This window comes from Phoenix dactylifera, unplaced genomic scaffold (assembly GCF_009389715.1).
Source record: "Phoenix dactylifera cultivar Barhee BC4 unplaced genomic scaffold, palm_55x_up_171113_PBpolish2nd_filt_p 000026F, whole genome shotgun sequence".
NCBI classification, from domain to species: domain Eukaryota; kingdom Viridiplantae; phylum Streptophyta; class Magnoliopsida; order Arecales; family Arecaceae; genus Phoenix; species Phoenix dactylifera.
The window spans coordinates 2,009,552-2,024,598 of NW_024067667.1; the positions used below are offsets into that span (position 1 = coordinate 2,009,552).

Genomic DNA, 15,047 nt, shown 5'->3' on the forward strand with positions numbered 1-15,047 from the left:
GAGAAGGCTCCGGAATGATGTGCTGCAAAGAAAGCGATTTGAGCATTATTTGAGGTGGTTAGGATGATTGGTTTCGATTATTTTATTACCCTTTTCGGTTATTCTTGGTACATTTTTTTTTATTTTATTTTTCCGTGGTGCAGCAGCGGTTCGGGCCAAGCTGGGTCGTAGGCTGCCGCTGACTGGATTGGTTTGCTGTAAGAAAAATGACAACTCATCACATAAAAAACTACTAAAAACACGCCACGTAAGTTATTTTTACGCATCTTGATTCACAGGTACGAGGGGAGAAAAGGAAACCAACAGGGCTCTGCCATTTCCACGAGCAGCCGTCGCTCGCCTTCTCTATCCTCCTCCTGGGCCGTCGCCGTGCTGCCGGCGTCACCACTCCGTCGAGAAATCTTGCCTCCCTCCTACGCCCTAGAGCGGCCATCGCCACCATCTCCCAACCCCACTCCTAATTGATTCGGGCCGGATCTAAGTCGGGAACGGGACGATCGCCCTAATTTCCAAACCCTTCTTTCCCTCTTGGTGGATCTCGCGACCCTGCCGCCATTTTTACCTCCCAATCTTGAGCTCGCTCGCTTGGTCGATCGATCTTGGAATTCTCTCTGTCCTCTGGATGAGCTTGCTGGCCATCGACTAGATCTTGAGGTACCCTCGTGGGGTGTTGAATTCCATTTCTTACCCTCTCTCTCTTCTGATATGGATTTCTCGGTTCGTAATTAGCTTGTTTGGAGGCTGAGATCTCGGTTATGAGTGGTCTTTTTCTTGACAAATTTCTCGAACACGATGGAGTGTTTGCTCTCTCATGGAACCTGATTCTTATAGATTGATGAATTGCGCGTTCTTGAAGAATTTTTCTTTTGAGTGAGAATTAATGCGACTTATTTCAGGCTGGTCAACATGATGAGTTCCGGACGGAGTAAAGGTATTTTTGATGGGCTGCCCATTCCTGCTGATAAGTCTGTAAGTTCCAAATGCTGAGCAGTACTCTTACCCTATTGCTTTTCTTCATCGAGTTTTTAAATAACTTTCCATCATTTTATGGTCAAATTCTCATCCAGAATGTGGGTGATATAATTTGTGTGAATTCTTGTCAAGAAAGTCATTCTCTTATTGTATATAAGAGAATGTTACATGAACAAACAAAAGGGAACCAGTGAATTAACAGCTAATTCCAATAACAAAAGCAAGAGAGTGAACAAACTAATGGGCAAAGCACAAGGTCCCTGGTTTTATTGTTCATTAAGAGGGTTGGAACCTGTTGGTTCATTTTGGACCGTGGTTGCTTCGGCAGGGTTAGCACACACCCCCCAAAAAAGAGAAGAAGCCGGGCATCCTGTTACTGGGCTGACTGTGTGTTGATGTGGCATATAGGGAATAATTAAATTTGATCTATGGTTATTTACTTAAATATTTTAAGAATAATATCATTTTGATAAAAGCTTTTTTTGAAATGGTCATAATTGTTTAAATAGGAATTAGTTATGTATTCTCGAAAAGTGGAGGGTCTGGCAGAAAAAAATGATATACATAATCAAAATGAAATAATCTCTAAATTCAAAATTGTTGTTTTTGAAGATAGTATAGATTTGTTTATACATCCCTAGTCCTAGTTTTTGAGGTTGTGTTGTTGAATTCTTCTGGATCTTTATCATGTGTCCTGGTAATACTGGCCCATCTATCATGCATTTTGTATTGCCACTATCATATATTTACTTTTATCATATATTTTTTAAATCTTCTAGATGCATGCATAATCTTATAAAAGCTATCTACTATGTGCAAAATTTAAGACATAACCTATGAAGTTTATGTAACTATAGGATGCATATCAGCTACCATGGACTATATCTATTTTAATAATTTGTAATATGGATTTTTTTTTTTAAATTTCCACTTCGCATCCTACCACCCCCTCTTAGAAAAAATTGCTCTTCAAACGTCTTGAAGATTTCTGCATCCAATTCATGGGTGGATTCATATATTCAAATCTATGGCAAGATGTATCGTTCATACTTGCTTTTTTGGTCCTATTGGCTAGTATGTTTTAGCTTGAAATTATAATCATCATCATCAATACTAATTATAAGTCAGTTATGTAAGAAATCAGTACAGTGTTTATGAACATCATCCATTTCTTATCCTGGCTTCTGTCTTCAACTGTGCAGTATTTGAGAGAAGGGCTTTCTCAAACAGATGAAAGTTGGGCAGCTGCACGTTTTGATTCTCTGCCTCATGTTGTGCATATTTTAACATCGAAGGATCGCGAAGGTGAAATCCAGTTCTTGAAGGAACAAAGCGATCTCATCGAGGATGTTGTTGATGAAGTTGTACATTCATATCATCATGGTTTCAATAAAGCAATTCAAAACTACTCCCAAGTTAGTCAAAGGCTTTTCTTTTGGATAGCTAACCATTGGCACTTTTTTGAATTAAAACCATCAATACCAATATGCTTCTTTCTGCCTTCCCCAGATCCTGCGTTTGTTTAGTGAATCTGCTGAAAGCATTTCTGTGCTAAAGATCGATATGGCAGAGGCAAAGAAACTTCTAGGTTCTCGAAGCAAGCAGTTGCGTCAATTGTGGTATCGATCGCTTACACTACGTCACATTCTATCTCTGCTGGATCAAATCGAGGGTGTGGCCAAGGTCTGTATCTCTTGCATCCATTCCATCAGTTACAACAAATTATGCATGCAATTATAGAGAAATTACTAAGAATTGTTTTACAATCTGCAGGTCGATGTCAGAGCATGCATGCTAGTATATCTCTATTTACATTAAAGAGTGCTCTTAACTTTTGTGTGTGATGCTGCCCTTTTTGCTTCACGTAGTAGCTAGAATCTTCTATCTAGGATGCTTTACCCACTTCAAAACCTTAAATTTGCTCATGCACTCATGCTTATCCATCTTAAATCAGCAATCTCAAATTGCTACAACTTTTATGGATGCACAGTTTATTGTTCTTTAATCTTTTTGAATGTTTGAGTTGTGTATATTCCTTTAAACATTAACTAATACATATAATTTTTTTTCATAATAATATTTCCTAAGTTCTTTCTTATGTGAACTCTTTAGGACTTCACTTCCTTGCTATGGCACCCAGCTTCATTCCCACACCCATTCCCAATATAGGTAGCTATAATATTTCTTCTGTGTTCTGACATTGTGCTGTCATTTCCTTTGATATTGTTATGCATTGGTTCATATCTTAGCTCCCTTCTTCCAAGGATAGACTGTTGTAGTCTGAAGGGACATGGAGTCCGAGTATCACACAATGTAGTGGGTGTTTTGGAATTTGAGCTATCGAAGGGGTGCTAATTGAAGTTTTAGTGTCGAGAAGGTCCACAGATTTCATATCTTACGTAAAAGGAAGGTTTTGTTTTAGCCGTCTAGGAGTCCAATTCGGAGGTGCTAATTCTTTCTACTTTTTTCCTTTCTGTATTTTGAATTTTCATCTTGTAATCTTGTGTGAACTAACTAATTCTTGGGTTTCAAGTTCCTATATGCTGTCTGATTTTCCAAGGGCACTTTGTTTTCCTAGGATAAGAAATTTTGTATTTTTGTTTTCAATCCATCTTTTAGAATCTAGTAAAGTGGCAAATCAATATATCCTAAGTTCTTTCTTATCTGAACTCCTTAGGACTTCACTTCCTTGCTGTGGCACCCGGCTTCATTCCCACACCCATTCCCAATATAGGTAACTATAATATTTCTTCTGTGTTCTGACATTGTGCTGTCATTTCCTTTGATATTGTTATGCATTGGTTCATACTCCCTTTTTCCAAGGATAGACTGTTGTAGTCTGAAGGGACATGGAGTATCACACAATGTAGTGGGTGTTTTGGAATTTGAGCTATCGAAGGGGTGCTAATTGGAGTTTTAGTGTCGAGAAGGTCCACAGATTTCATATCTTACGTAAAAGGAAGGTTTTGGTTTAGCCGTCTAGGAGTCCAATTCGGCGGTGCTAATTCTTTCTACTTTTTTCCTTTCTATTTTTTGAATTTTCATCTTGTAATCTTGTGTGAAGGGCGTGCTAACTAATTCTCGGGTTTCAAGTTCCTATATGCTGTCTGATTTTCCAAAGACACTTTGTTTTCCTAGGATGAGAAATTTTGTATTTTCGTTTTCAATCCATCTTTTAGAATCTAATAAAGTGGAAAATCATTATTGATATTGATTTTTATTGGTTGGATTCTTTCCTTTCCATTTTGTTATTACCAATATTAGATTAGCTTTGGTCTATTTTAGTCTCTAGGTGGCTGAATGTATTTTAATATTTGAAACAACCTTGTGCAAAATGTTGATCCTCCATAAAACAATCACTTCTTCTTTGGGGGCATGCATCTCATTTCGAGTAAGCTCATACAAGAGTTAGATATATGCATCTCATCATGCGCATACATTGTCACTCCTTTGTAACTTTATGATATTTGGATTTCCAGTAGTTGAATGTTAGACTAATATTCTCTCTGTATATTAAAGATTCATTTCTCCTTCCACACACGTAGAGCTAGAATGAACTGAAAGGCTTCATGGCATACTGATATAACTGGAGCTACGAACAGAAATACAATTATATTGTGATCGCGAATGACAGTTTAATGACTGATCTCGAGGCCTTGGAGAAATTTTAAACAGACTCCAGATAACCCTTCCACTTCACCTTTAGCAGTCAGTCTGTCAACAATCAGGTCATTTGATTTTGGTGATAGTGTGCTACTTCTTCTGGCAAAGGCATTGTTATGAAGAGGAGACCAACCAGACACATCGACAGGTGGTTGTTTAATTCTCAGAAAACAAGTCTGTGAAGTTGGTTCTCTGTGTACTGCACCTCATGTGCAGCAGACAGATATATATGGACATATAATATTACTACATATACTCAATAAAACTGTTTACAATCATATGTATGTTAGTTTCTCTAATAGTTACACTGTCGTCTGAAAGAAACAAATCTTTTATTTGGGGCATTCAGATGTTTTCTTTCCATCTTGTCTATATCGAACACATAAGAACTGGTTGATGTAGCTATAGATACAGTGTACTTATTGCATATATGAATGTTCACAGGTTCCTGGTCGCATCGAGAAGCTGATCATAGAAAAACAGTTATATGCTGCTGTTCAGTTGCTTGTCCAGTCAACATTGATGCTAGAGAGGGAGGGCCTTCAAGTGGTTAGTTTCAACACTCTTAAAACAACCAATTGTTTGTCATCAGAATTTCATAATATGCTGGCCTAGCTTTACCTAAACCACAGTATACATATTCTCTAGCATGTGCTGATAAAAGTTATACTATCATGCTGACAAATAAAACAGGGGTCATCTCGTATCCTAATTTAAAAACTTTCAAGTGCAATTGCCTCTTGTTTTTGAGCAAGCATTAAAAACTATGAGAAGGTTGTCACTCCTTGAACTCAGAGCGTAATAGATACCGTATACCTGCAGGGTGGACCATACAAGCATGCAAGGCTACTGATCAAAGAGCAATAATAATAATTCTTCAATTCTTGTAAAATCAATTTAAGAAAGATCCAATCAAATTTTTCTCATAACTAAATATCCCAAAGTAGCATGAGTCATAATGTTTCAACCAATTGTTATCATTCAAACCGAATAAAATATCTAAAACTAAATTGAATTAAGCTAAACTAAACTATGCTAGAAGTCCGGATGACTCAAGTATCTCCAAGCAATCTAGCATACTCCCCCAAGTTTTGAGATGATTCAGGATCTGAAAATAAAACAAGAAAGAATAATGAGCTACATTAGCCAAGTGAGTAACATAACACATCAAAGTGGGATCGAAGCATGCCAAACAAACATATAATCAATTATTATAACACTAATTGGATGGAAATCAAATCTCGAATAATACATATTTTTTTCAAAATTTATTCTTTTTATAAAGTGATACTAGACCCAGCATCAAGCTATGATCACACAACCCAGTGGCATGGATCAGATAATAGATACAGGGTGCAGTCAGTGCTAGATAACGGATACCATTATTCTAATTAACAGTGGCTTGATGTTGAAATTAGTTTCTTAAATTACAAGTCGGCAAGACTAATGTATAATCTTCATTGGTAGGGCCAGATTATAGCCATGCTGAGAATATATATATAAAACGAATTTCATAAATTATCCTATCAAATTTTCCAAAATTCATCTTATAAGAATATCAAAATGCATAACATATTTCAAAACAATTATGACAGTAATAATAGTATGCTTAATTCACTTAATCAAATATAAACATAGATCATAACCAAATTTTATAAACTAATTGTAATTTTTCAATGGTTATGTAGAAATCAAACTTTGATGCACTAGGTTACTTACCTTTTCTTGCTTCGAAATTCTATTTCAGTTAGACGGGTCAATTTCTCCTATTCAATGTCATTAAAATAATAATTAATTTATTATTGTTTTAGAAGCCAAGTGAAGTTAAAAATTGAGGTACTACGGGGAATACAACTTCATGCCCGATAAGGATAAAAAAGGACAAGGCTAGTCGGGCGGGTTGGTCTGGTCAAGTTCATTCTATCCAATCAAAGGTCAAACCAGAGTACAGGTGATTCACAGTAATCGAGGATGGCCAGATCTAGTGGAATCCAACAAGGATTAAGGTGGAGCTAGTGCGCTACTTGGCGGCCAAGGGTCAGGACCGTTCTACCAAGAATAGTGTGTGTTATATGAGAGGAACCCCTTAGGGTCACACTAACTAGAGAGAGAAAAAGCTTGGGAAGAGAGAAAAGGAGAAATAGGAGAGAGAATGAGAGAGAACAAGAAAGAAGAAGAAGAAGAAGAAGAGTAAGAAGAAGAGGATGCGGCCAGGTGGCCGTGGTGGTGCTTGACAGCCCTCGACGACTGGCAATGGAAAAAGAGAAAGCAAACAAGGGGAATGACCAAAAACAGGGGTTTGGGTCCTTTTCTTCATATTTCCATGGTTCTTGGATGCTGGGTGTCGACGGTCTCGAACCATCACAAGGGATGGGTCCTGATCTCTTGCGACAAGTGTCGACAACAAAGAAGGCCGAGACAAAGGAACAAGGTTGATTTTCATATTTGAGAATAGAGGATTAAATAGAGCCAATTTTTCTTGCCTGATTCTTGCGTTTCATAGTGAGATCCTGGTTGGTGATGGCTACATGAGGCAGAGACAGGAGAGAGGGTGCTGGCGAGGTGATGATGCCTTGTCTCTGGCAAGGCTTTTGCGATTGCACGATGAGCCCAATAATTGGGCACGAGAAAAGAGAGAGAGAGAAGAGAGAGACGATGAAGAAAGAGAGAGGGCTCGGGTCATTAAATAGAGCGGAGGCTAGGGGTTTTCTAGCCTCTAGCGAAGTCCGAGGTGGAGGGGGATTCTTCCTTCTCCATCCAAGTTCGATTAGGGCTTTGCCTTGTTCGGTTTAGTGAAATGGCCTTCGGGCCTTGCTTGCTATAGGGCCAGGGCTAACAAAGGTTTTACATGACGGCTTTACAATGTACCCTGATGTTAATATTTTTAGGCAACTTAATGTTTTAATGAATTTTGCTTTTATATTATGACATTATATTGCACCTATAATTTATATTTGTTTGGATCATTTCTTCTTGTTTATTTTTTTGTGAACAATAATTTATTGCTTGAATTCTTTCATCATCATGATCATCATCATCATCATCGATTTAGATGGAACAAGTTGGGCACTCTTGTTTGATGAATTGTTTTAATAACAAAGAGGCTATTTCACGGAGAGCTAGAAGAACTTGAGTACTAAACCAACTTACAAAAGATTTATTGGAAGATCAATCCCATTATCACACAATTCTCTGCTTTAAAGCAGCAGCGTAGAACTTAAGAACTAAGAAGTAAATTTAAAAGGTGCAAGGAGTGCAATCTCCAGAAATATATAAAAAATAAAAATGATAGATTTATTTTGAGGAAGTAAATATGACGGAGTATTGATTATTTTTAGAGTAGTTCAAGCTGTTGACAATAATTACATTGACTTCTATGTTCATAGTTGAGGTTTAAACTGTGTGCAATTTGACGTTATCAATGGAGGCCAATTTTCACCACTGTCACTATAAGGACCCAAGTATGGAGGTTTGGGGAAGGTCAAAGAAATGAGAGGACAAGTAGGAGAGCTGTGCAAATTCAGAAATAGTGATGGAGAATTGGTTGAGATGATTTGAGCATTTACAGTGAAAATAGGAGGGGGCACATGTAAAGAGTAGTACTTCATAATTTTTATTGAAGGATGTAGAAAGAGTAGGGAATGACCTCATGTAACATGGAGGGAAGTTGTGAAAAAGGATGTAAAAAAAGTTTGAAATAACATCAGTTGTAGCCATAGATAAGAATTCTTAGCGAATGAGGTAAGGCCAGCCCCAAGCAGCTGGGAGAAGGTTTAATTGATTTAATTACGATTTTATTACTATTGCCATGGGGGTACTGATACCATAAGACACTTGTTGATGATTAGACCTCTTAATAGGATGGGCCGAGCTTTACCTAAAGGTCAACACTATTTGCCTGGCCTGGCCTGGCTTTCGGGCCTACCTTCCAGGCCCAAGCTTGGCCTTTGCTCAGGCTTGGGCATTTGGGTTGGGCCTCGGGCTTCATGGCCCTTTTTTTAATTTTTTTAAAATTGCCAAAAATGCTTAAAAATATTTTTAAAAATACTAAATATGAATAATTAAATATTTCCATCCAAGGTTCTTAAGTCCTGGTTGGATGAGGGGTGTCTTGGTTGTCCCATCTCCGAAACCCATACATATGGAGAAAGAAGGAAAAAAGAAACAAAGAAAGGAAGGAAAGATGAAGAAAAGGAAAAGTGAAAGGAAAGAGGAAGAAAGAGGAAAGAAAGAAAGGAAGGGAGAATAAAAAGAATGAAAGGAATGAAGGAAGAGAGGAAAGAGAAAGAAGAAGAAAAGGGAAAGAGAGAAGCAACGGAACGGATAAGGAAAAAAAGAAGAAAAAGGAAAGAAAGGTAAGGAAAAAGAGAGAAGAAGGAAGAAAGGAAAGATATGTAGTTTTTCTTTCCTTTCTCCAAGCATGAGCCAGGTCCCTAATACATACTTTCTAACAGCATAGGTTTTTCTTGGCTTACTGGTGTAACGACCTAGGACGCCACTTAAGAAGGTTAGTTGGAAGGTGTTATTTGAGTTTCTTGATCGTGTACAAGTATCCAAGATATTTCTTGTGCAAAATTAATGCATGACTCAATACATGCCCATATGGGTCCTCACATATTTTCTCTATTTAAGTCTTAGTATCCTCGCCAAGATAAGGGTCCAAATTTAGTTCAATCGACTCGTGGTGAAGCCCCAAAAAGGCCCATATTGCATTATCCCCTAGTTCACAAATGGGTCATGGGCTGAGTTCACTCTAATACCATTTAACCCAAGACCTCACCCGAAAAGGCTAGCTAGAAGCCTTGGCTCTGTTTAAGTATGAAAGATCTCCCCCAGCGCACAACTAATTTGGGACTAAACACATGCTTGCACGAGCTCTCACAATTGGAGTTAGAACCCAAGTATATTCATTTTTCACACAATTATTGATATATATTTTGGATTCTTAAGATGCATTATTAAGTGTGTGTCTTGGCACAACGATAAGGTTATTCCATTTGTGAACTTGGTGTCACAAGTCTAAAACATGGAAATAGCCTCTCCACGTGCGGGGTAAGAATGCATATATCTGACCCTCCTCAGACCCTATAGCAATAAGAGCCTTATGCACCGGGCCACCCTTTTTTTTAAAACGCATTGTTATGATTTATTTATCTTATAAAAGGTTTATTTTCCTACTATTGAGAGACCCTTCTCCTTTTCTTTTCTTTGTGTTTGGGTGGGAGGAGGGTGCTTACTTTCTTGAAATAGTTGGAAATTAGCTTTAACTCCAGTTAACCTGACCTATTCATAGCGTATCTTTATTCCCATCTTTTCTATTTCATGAATTTTGTTTCCTTTCCAAGTCTCAATTAGACGAAATAGATCATTACTATCTTTATCTTAATGACTTAACCTGACCCCTCCAAAAATATACAGCCGCATCTAGTATATGTCCGTATTTCTTTTCGCATTCGATTTCTTTCTACTGTGGTAACACATGAGTGGGCTGAGTGTTTGATGATGAATGGTCACAAAGTGCTCTTTATATATGTAATAATAGATATAGGTATGCATATGCATTATTGTGTGTAAAATCCATGAATTCTCACATGTTTCTACTTCTGATCATTTTGTAGTTTTTGATTACTAGTTCTAATTTTTCCTGGGTGCGTATGCCTGTGAATTTATCATGTATCTGCTATCTATTTGTGATCATTTTCTAGTTCTTCAAAACTAGTACTAGATATGGAAGTTAGCTAGATATCATTCATGTCTGATTAAAATTTTGCAGGTTGGTGCTCTTCAAGATGTTCGATCTGAATTAACAAAGTTGCGTGGGGTTTTGTTCTATAAAGTTCTTGAAGATTTGCACAATCATCTTTACAATAAGGGTGAATACAGGTAATTCTTCCCATACTTTTTATTGTGACATTGATTTAAATCTTAGTTTCTTCATTTGTTCTTTGGAGGACAGTCAATTCGTGGCTGCATTCCTGTCAGAATAAGGAACATGCTTACTTGTTTTTGTCTCCCTCTTGCCCTTCTGATGACTTGTTCATGGAGGAATGCATCATAGTTAAATGACAACTATTTTTGTTAGAGACATTTGTTTACATCTACATAAAATACATGTAATATTATATGAACTCATTTTTTCTTTCTTCAATTCACTGTGAATTTTGATATATGAGTTTTCTTACTTCTACCTTCTTGGTCATGCTTCGTTAGTTGTAATTAATTATATCATTTCCATGCTGATGGTTTTGTGCAGCTCAACTACATTGAGCATTCCTGAGAGAGATGATGAAATACCAACTACCACTGCCGTTGGGCTCTCAGTAAGCAGTTCACAGCCTCTATCTAGGAGAACCAGATCATTGAAAGGCGATAATCACATTGGTGGACCTGATGGATCTTACAGGCCAGGGTCTGTTGATGCCGGGTAGGACTTGAAATCTGCATTTTTTTTTCAATCGCTTACATTTTTTTTCTCCAAATCCATACCTTCTTCCTGAAAATTTGCTGCCAACTGTTGTAATTTTTCAAGCATGAGCCAGGTTCCAAAAGAAATTCTTCATGATCTCTTCTCCAAGAATCAGCGATGATTCTGAAGCCTAATTATTATACTATTTGAGCTCCCTGAATCATATCCCCTGCTTCATATTATCTTGAGAGTGTGATATTTTGTGCCCACCAGGATCGCCAAGCTAGTTTTCTAGATTCCAACTTACTAGGAAGGCAAAATTTGGAGGCCCCATTTTCACTAGGGATCCCTAGCATCCTATTTAGTAAATGTCTATTAAATACAAGAAAAAGATTCCATGACCTGAAACTTTGCTGCAAATTGCTGGAGTCAAATCTCAGTGAAGTAGGATATATGCAAGGTTCATATCTTCCTTGGTGCTTAAATCTCATTTATCGTTGAAAATTTGTCACTCTTCTCGGTGAAAGTCCAGCATGAGGAACAACTTCTGGGGCGTGATAGTCCTAACTCCTAAGTCCTGTACCTTGTGTGAAACTAAAATCTCTAGTTCTTCAAGGTGCGGGCTACACCTCTAATATGAGATTGAGATGAACACTACTCCCCCCTCCAAATTCTGTGGTCAACTTTCTTATATAAGAGAGTGGATCATGAGGAGAAAATGACGGAATGAAGAACCCTCTTCAATTCTTTGCCCTCATGCCCTGTCCAACTTAGGGCTCCTCATCTTGTTCCTGCTCTCTGGTCTTTATCCTAACCCAGTACCATCTCCAGAAGATTCAAGTCAAACTCGAGTAATTTGAGGATAAACAAAGGAACGACACACTCTCTGCATTAAAAATCAGTTTGAAAGCCTATCATATTACTATTTCTAACAAAACCGATTGCTTATATCTCATTTCACGCAAACAAGGTTCTTCCATAATTCAAGAACTGCAGAAAAAGCTGTCTAATTCCAGTTCCTTTGGATTATTTTTGTTTAATAGGTTATCTGCGTTTTCCTAACTTAGGCTGGGTCAAACACACTCAGACATAGACTTATAGTACAACTGAGAGTCGGAAATCATCACTTTCACAAAGCAAGCATACCTCCCCACCGACACAATTTGCTCTTCTGATTGTCAAGCTGTTTTTGAACGTTTAATCCACATCAATCATGATCATTCAGCTTCCATGATTAAGAGGCATAAGGAAATACTCGATAGATCATTCATTTACCTTTAACCCACGAGCTCCTCATGAAGCTCAAGTTTATTCTAGATCAAACGGACACCTAGGACTGCGTTCATGCTGAAGTGGGAACTTAAGCCTGATATCCATTCAAACAATCTTGGATTTCCAATATAATCACTTATTTATTTAGGTTACCTTGAAAGAGAGGAACAAAGGGTATAATTTATAAATGACAAAATGGACGGGATTCAAAAATCAATCTCTACTTAAAATCATTAATCAACCCTTCAAAAAATGAAGTATTCATATGGAATCCAAGACAGGAACTAGACGTTTTGAAAAATTTCTTTAGCCAACTTGAGCATGCTTGTAATTGATGAGGCAGATAAACTTCTAGATTTTGTAAAATGTGTACTGACTTGTTTATCTCTATGGTTATTTTTAAGGCTATTTAGAATCATCTATTTGTTATTTTATTGGGTTTTTTGCATGTATACCCTCCTAAATATATGAAATTGCATGAATATTCTCTTAAACTTACTATTTGCATGTATATCCTTCTTCTTTTTTGGCATATGTACCCGTACCATTTAACGTCGTTAAAAAATAAACAACTTAAAATTAAAATGATTGAAATACCCTTATGGGTAGATATGCAAATAAAGTTATAAGGGCATGCACGCAAATAGTAATTTTATGAGAGTATTCATGCAATTTCTCATAGTTAGAAGGATATACATTCAAAAAATTTATTTAAAAAATCAAATCTTGCCTAAAATTTGCTAAGGCTTTTATGATTCAGTTGGATCGATAAATCAAAAAAGATCGAATTACATTGTCAATTTTCTTTTTTAAGATCTCGACTTGGTCAAGTTGGAGTATTAGGTGATTATTTTGGTAATACTATTCTCCATTTGACTTTGATATAATTATCATTATTGAATTTATGACATTTATATATTCTTCATTCTTTTTAAAGATTAAAGCACATCGAATTTAAATTAATTATAGATGCTTAGATTTGTAAAATATTTTTTAGTGATTTGTAAATGTTGAGTTGTTTATTTTTGAGGCAAAAATTTTGTAAAAGCAACATGATTTATATTATATGAGTTGATGTTTACATGATTTAATCTTTTTTGTTATCTTTTTTTATTAATGAATTATCTTTACTAGATTTTGGTCATTTTTATTGAATTTTTTTAAAGTGTATAGTGTATACCCTCCTAAATATGCGTAATATGAATATCCTTGCGAAGTTGCTATTTGCATGTACATCCATATAAAGTTTTCTTTTTGCATGCCTACCTGTAAGGGTATTTCAATCATTTCAATTTTAAATTGTTTATTTTTTAACGACGTTAGATGGTATGGGTACATATATTAAAAAAAAGTAAAAGAAGGTACACATGCAAAATAAGTATTTTATGCGGGTATACATGTAAATAGCAATTTTACGAAGGTATTCATATAATTTTATAAATTTTGGAGGGTATACATGCAAAAAAAATTTATTTTATTTGGTTGTGCTTTTAGGCTTGACTAATTTGAGCAAAGACCGCCGTACCGCTCTGAATCGTCTAGTTTGGGGTGTATCGAGGGCTGAGCAGTACGATTCTGCCCTTAGTTCGAGAAACCAGCGAGGAAAGGGGAGAGGGAGAAGGAAAGAGAGAGAAAGAGAGAGAGGGAGGGAGGGAGGGAGTGGGAGGGGAGCGAGAGAGATGTTGGGAGAGGGTGAGAGAGGGGGCTCGGAGGCCCTCCTCTCCTCCGCTTGTCCACAGAACAAAACAAGGGCTCGACCCTGATTTTTATTTTTTCATCATTTCTTTAAGTGAAGTAGGCATAGAGGTTGCTTGTTTTTAATTTTTAATTTTTTTTCTCTTCTTTAAGTGAAGTCGGCAAACTCTGTGCCGACTTCACCTAAAAAAATGAAAAAAATTAAAAATCAGGGCCAGGCCTCTGTTTCGTTCGAAACATGGGCTCTACCAGTGCCCTTGTGGACGAGTGGAGGAGAGGAGGGCCTCCGAGCTCCCTCTCTCACCTTCTCCCGGCAGCTCTCATGCTCCCCTCCCTCCCTCCGTCCCTCTCTCTCTCTCTTCACCTAGAGCTCTTGTTCGAACGAAACAAGGGATCTACCTAGCAGCCCGAGCAGAGGAAGAGAGGAGGGCTTCGGAGTCCCCTCTCTCTCCCACTCCCAGCATCTCTCTCCCCCTCCCTCTCCCTCTTTGTTTTTCCTTTGTTGTTGCATGAGGGAACGGCATGGTACGGCATCGTACCGTACTGTACTGCTGGCCTACTGGCACGAGTGCTGGTTCCGGTACCGCGAACCTTGATTTTGACCTTCTTGGAAAATACATGCCTATACTAATGCATGATTTGCATGATCAACTTGTGGAACTTGCTTGTAGTTAGACAATATATAAATAGATACAGACATACACACTCATTACACACACACACACTTCATCCATTTTGGTCTTTTAAGCTGTAGCTTTACTAACCTGAGTGCACTTTTTTAGCTCTTCATTTGATGGTCACGATGATGAGAGTAGTATGGAGTTACTTGATGGTGGTGCCTCTGATGGTGTTCTTCAATCAGTGAAGGCCCATGCTGGTGATGGACATGTTAAGAGTATTTCTCGTCATATTCCAACATGGCTTTCATATGCCACACCAGATGAATTTCTTGTATGACTACGTATCTGAAAGAAAGAAATTGTTGCAATATTGTATAGTTTTAGTTTTCGTTTTTTCACTAATAGAACTGAACGTTTCA

At 37.4% G+C, this 15,047-nt stretch overlaps 1 protein-coding gene across 1 annotated transcript in view; it reads left to right on the forward strand.

Annotated features, from left to right (window-relative positions):
• Positions 1-272: 272 nt before the first annotated feature.
• The window catches only part of LOC103712323 (exocyst complex component SEC8), a 53,845-nt gene continuing 39,070 nt past the window's right edge, over positions 273-15,047 (forward strand). Inside the window, exons 1-8 of the mRNA XM_039115888.1 lie at positions 273-654; positions 897-969; positions 2,175-2,387; positions 2,482-2,655; positions 5,080-5,184; positions 10,409-10,518; positions 10,889-11,059; positions 14,791-14,959. Coding sequence (XP_038971816.1) covers positions 907-969; positions 2,175-2,387; positions 2,482-2,655; positions 5,080-5,184; positions 10,409-10,518; positions 10,889-11,059; positions 14,791-14,959 — 1,005 coding nt within the window. The 5' untranslated portion in view covers positions 273-654; positions 897-906. The remainder of the gene's footprint in view (positions 655-896; positions 970-2,174; positions 2,388-2,481; positions 2,656-5,079; positions 5,185-10,408; positions 10,519-10,888; positions 11,060-14,790; positions 14,960-15,047) is intronic.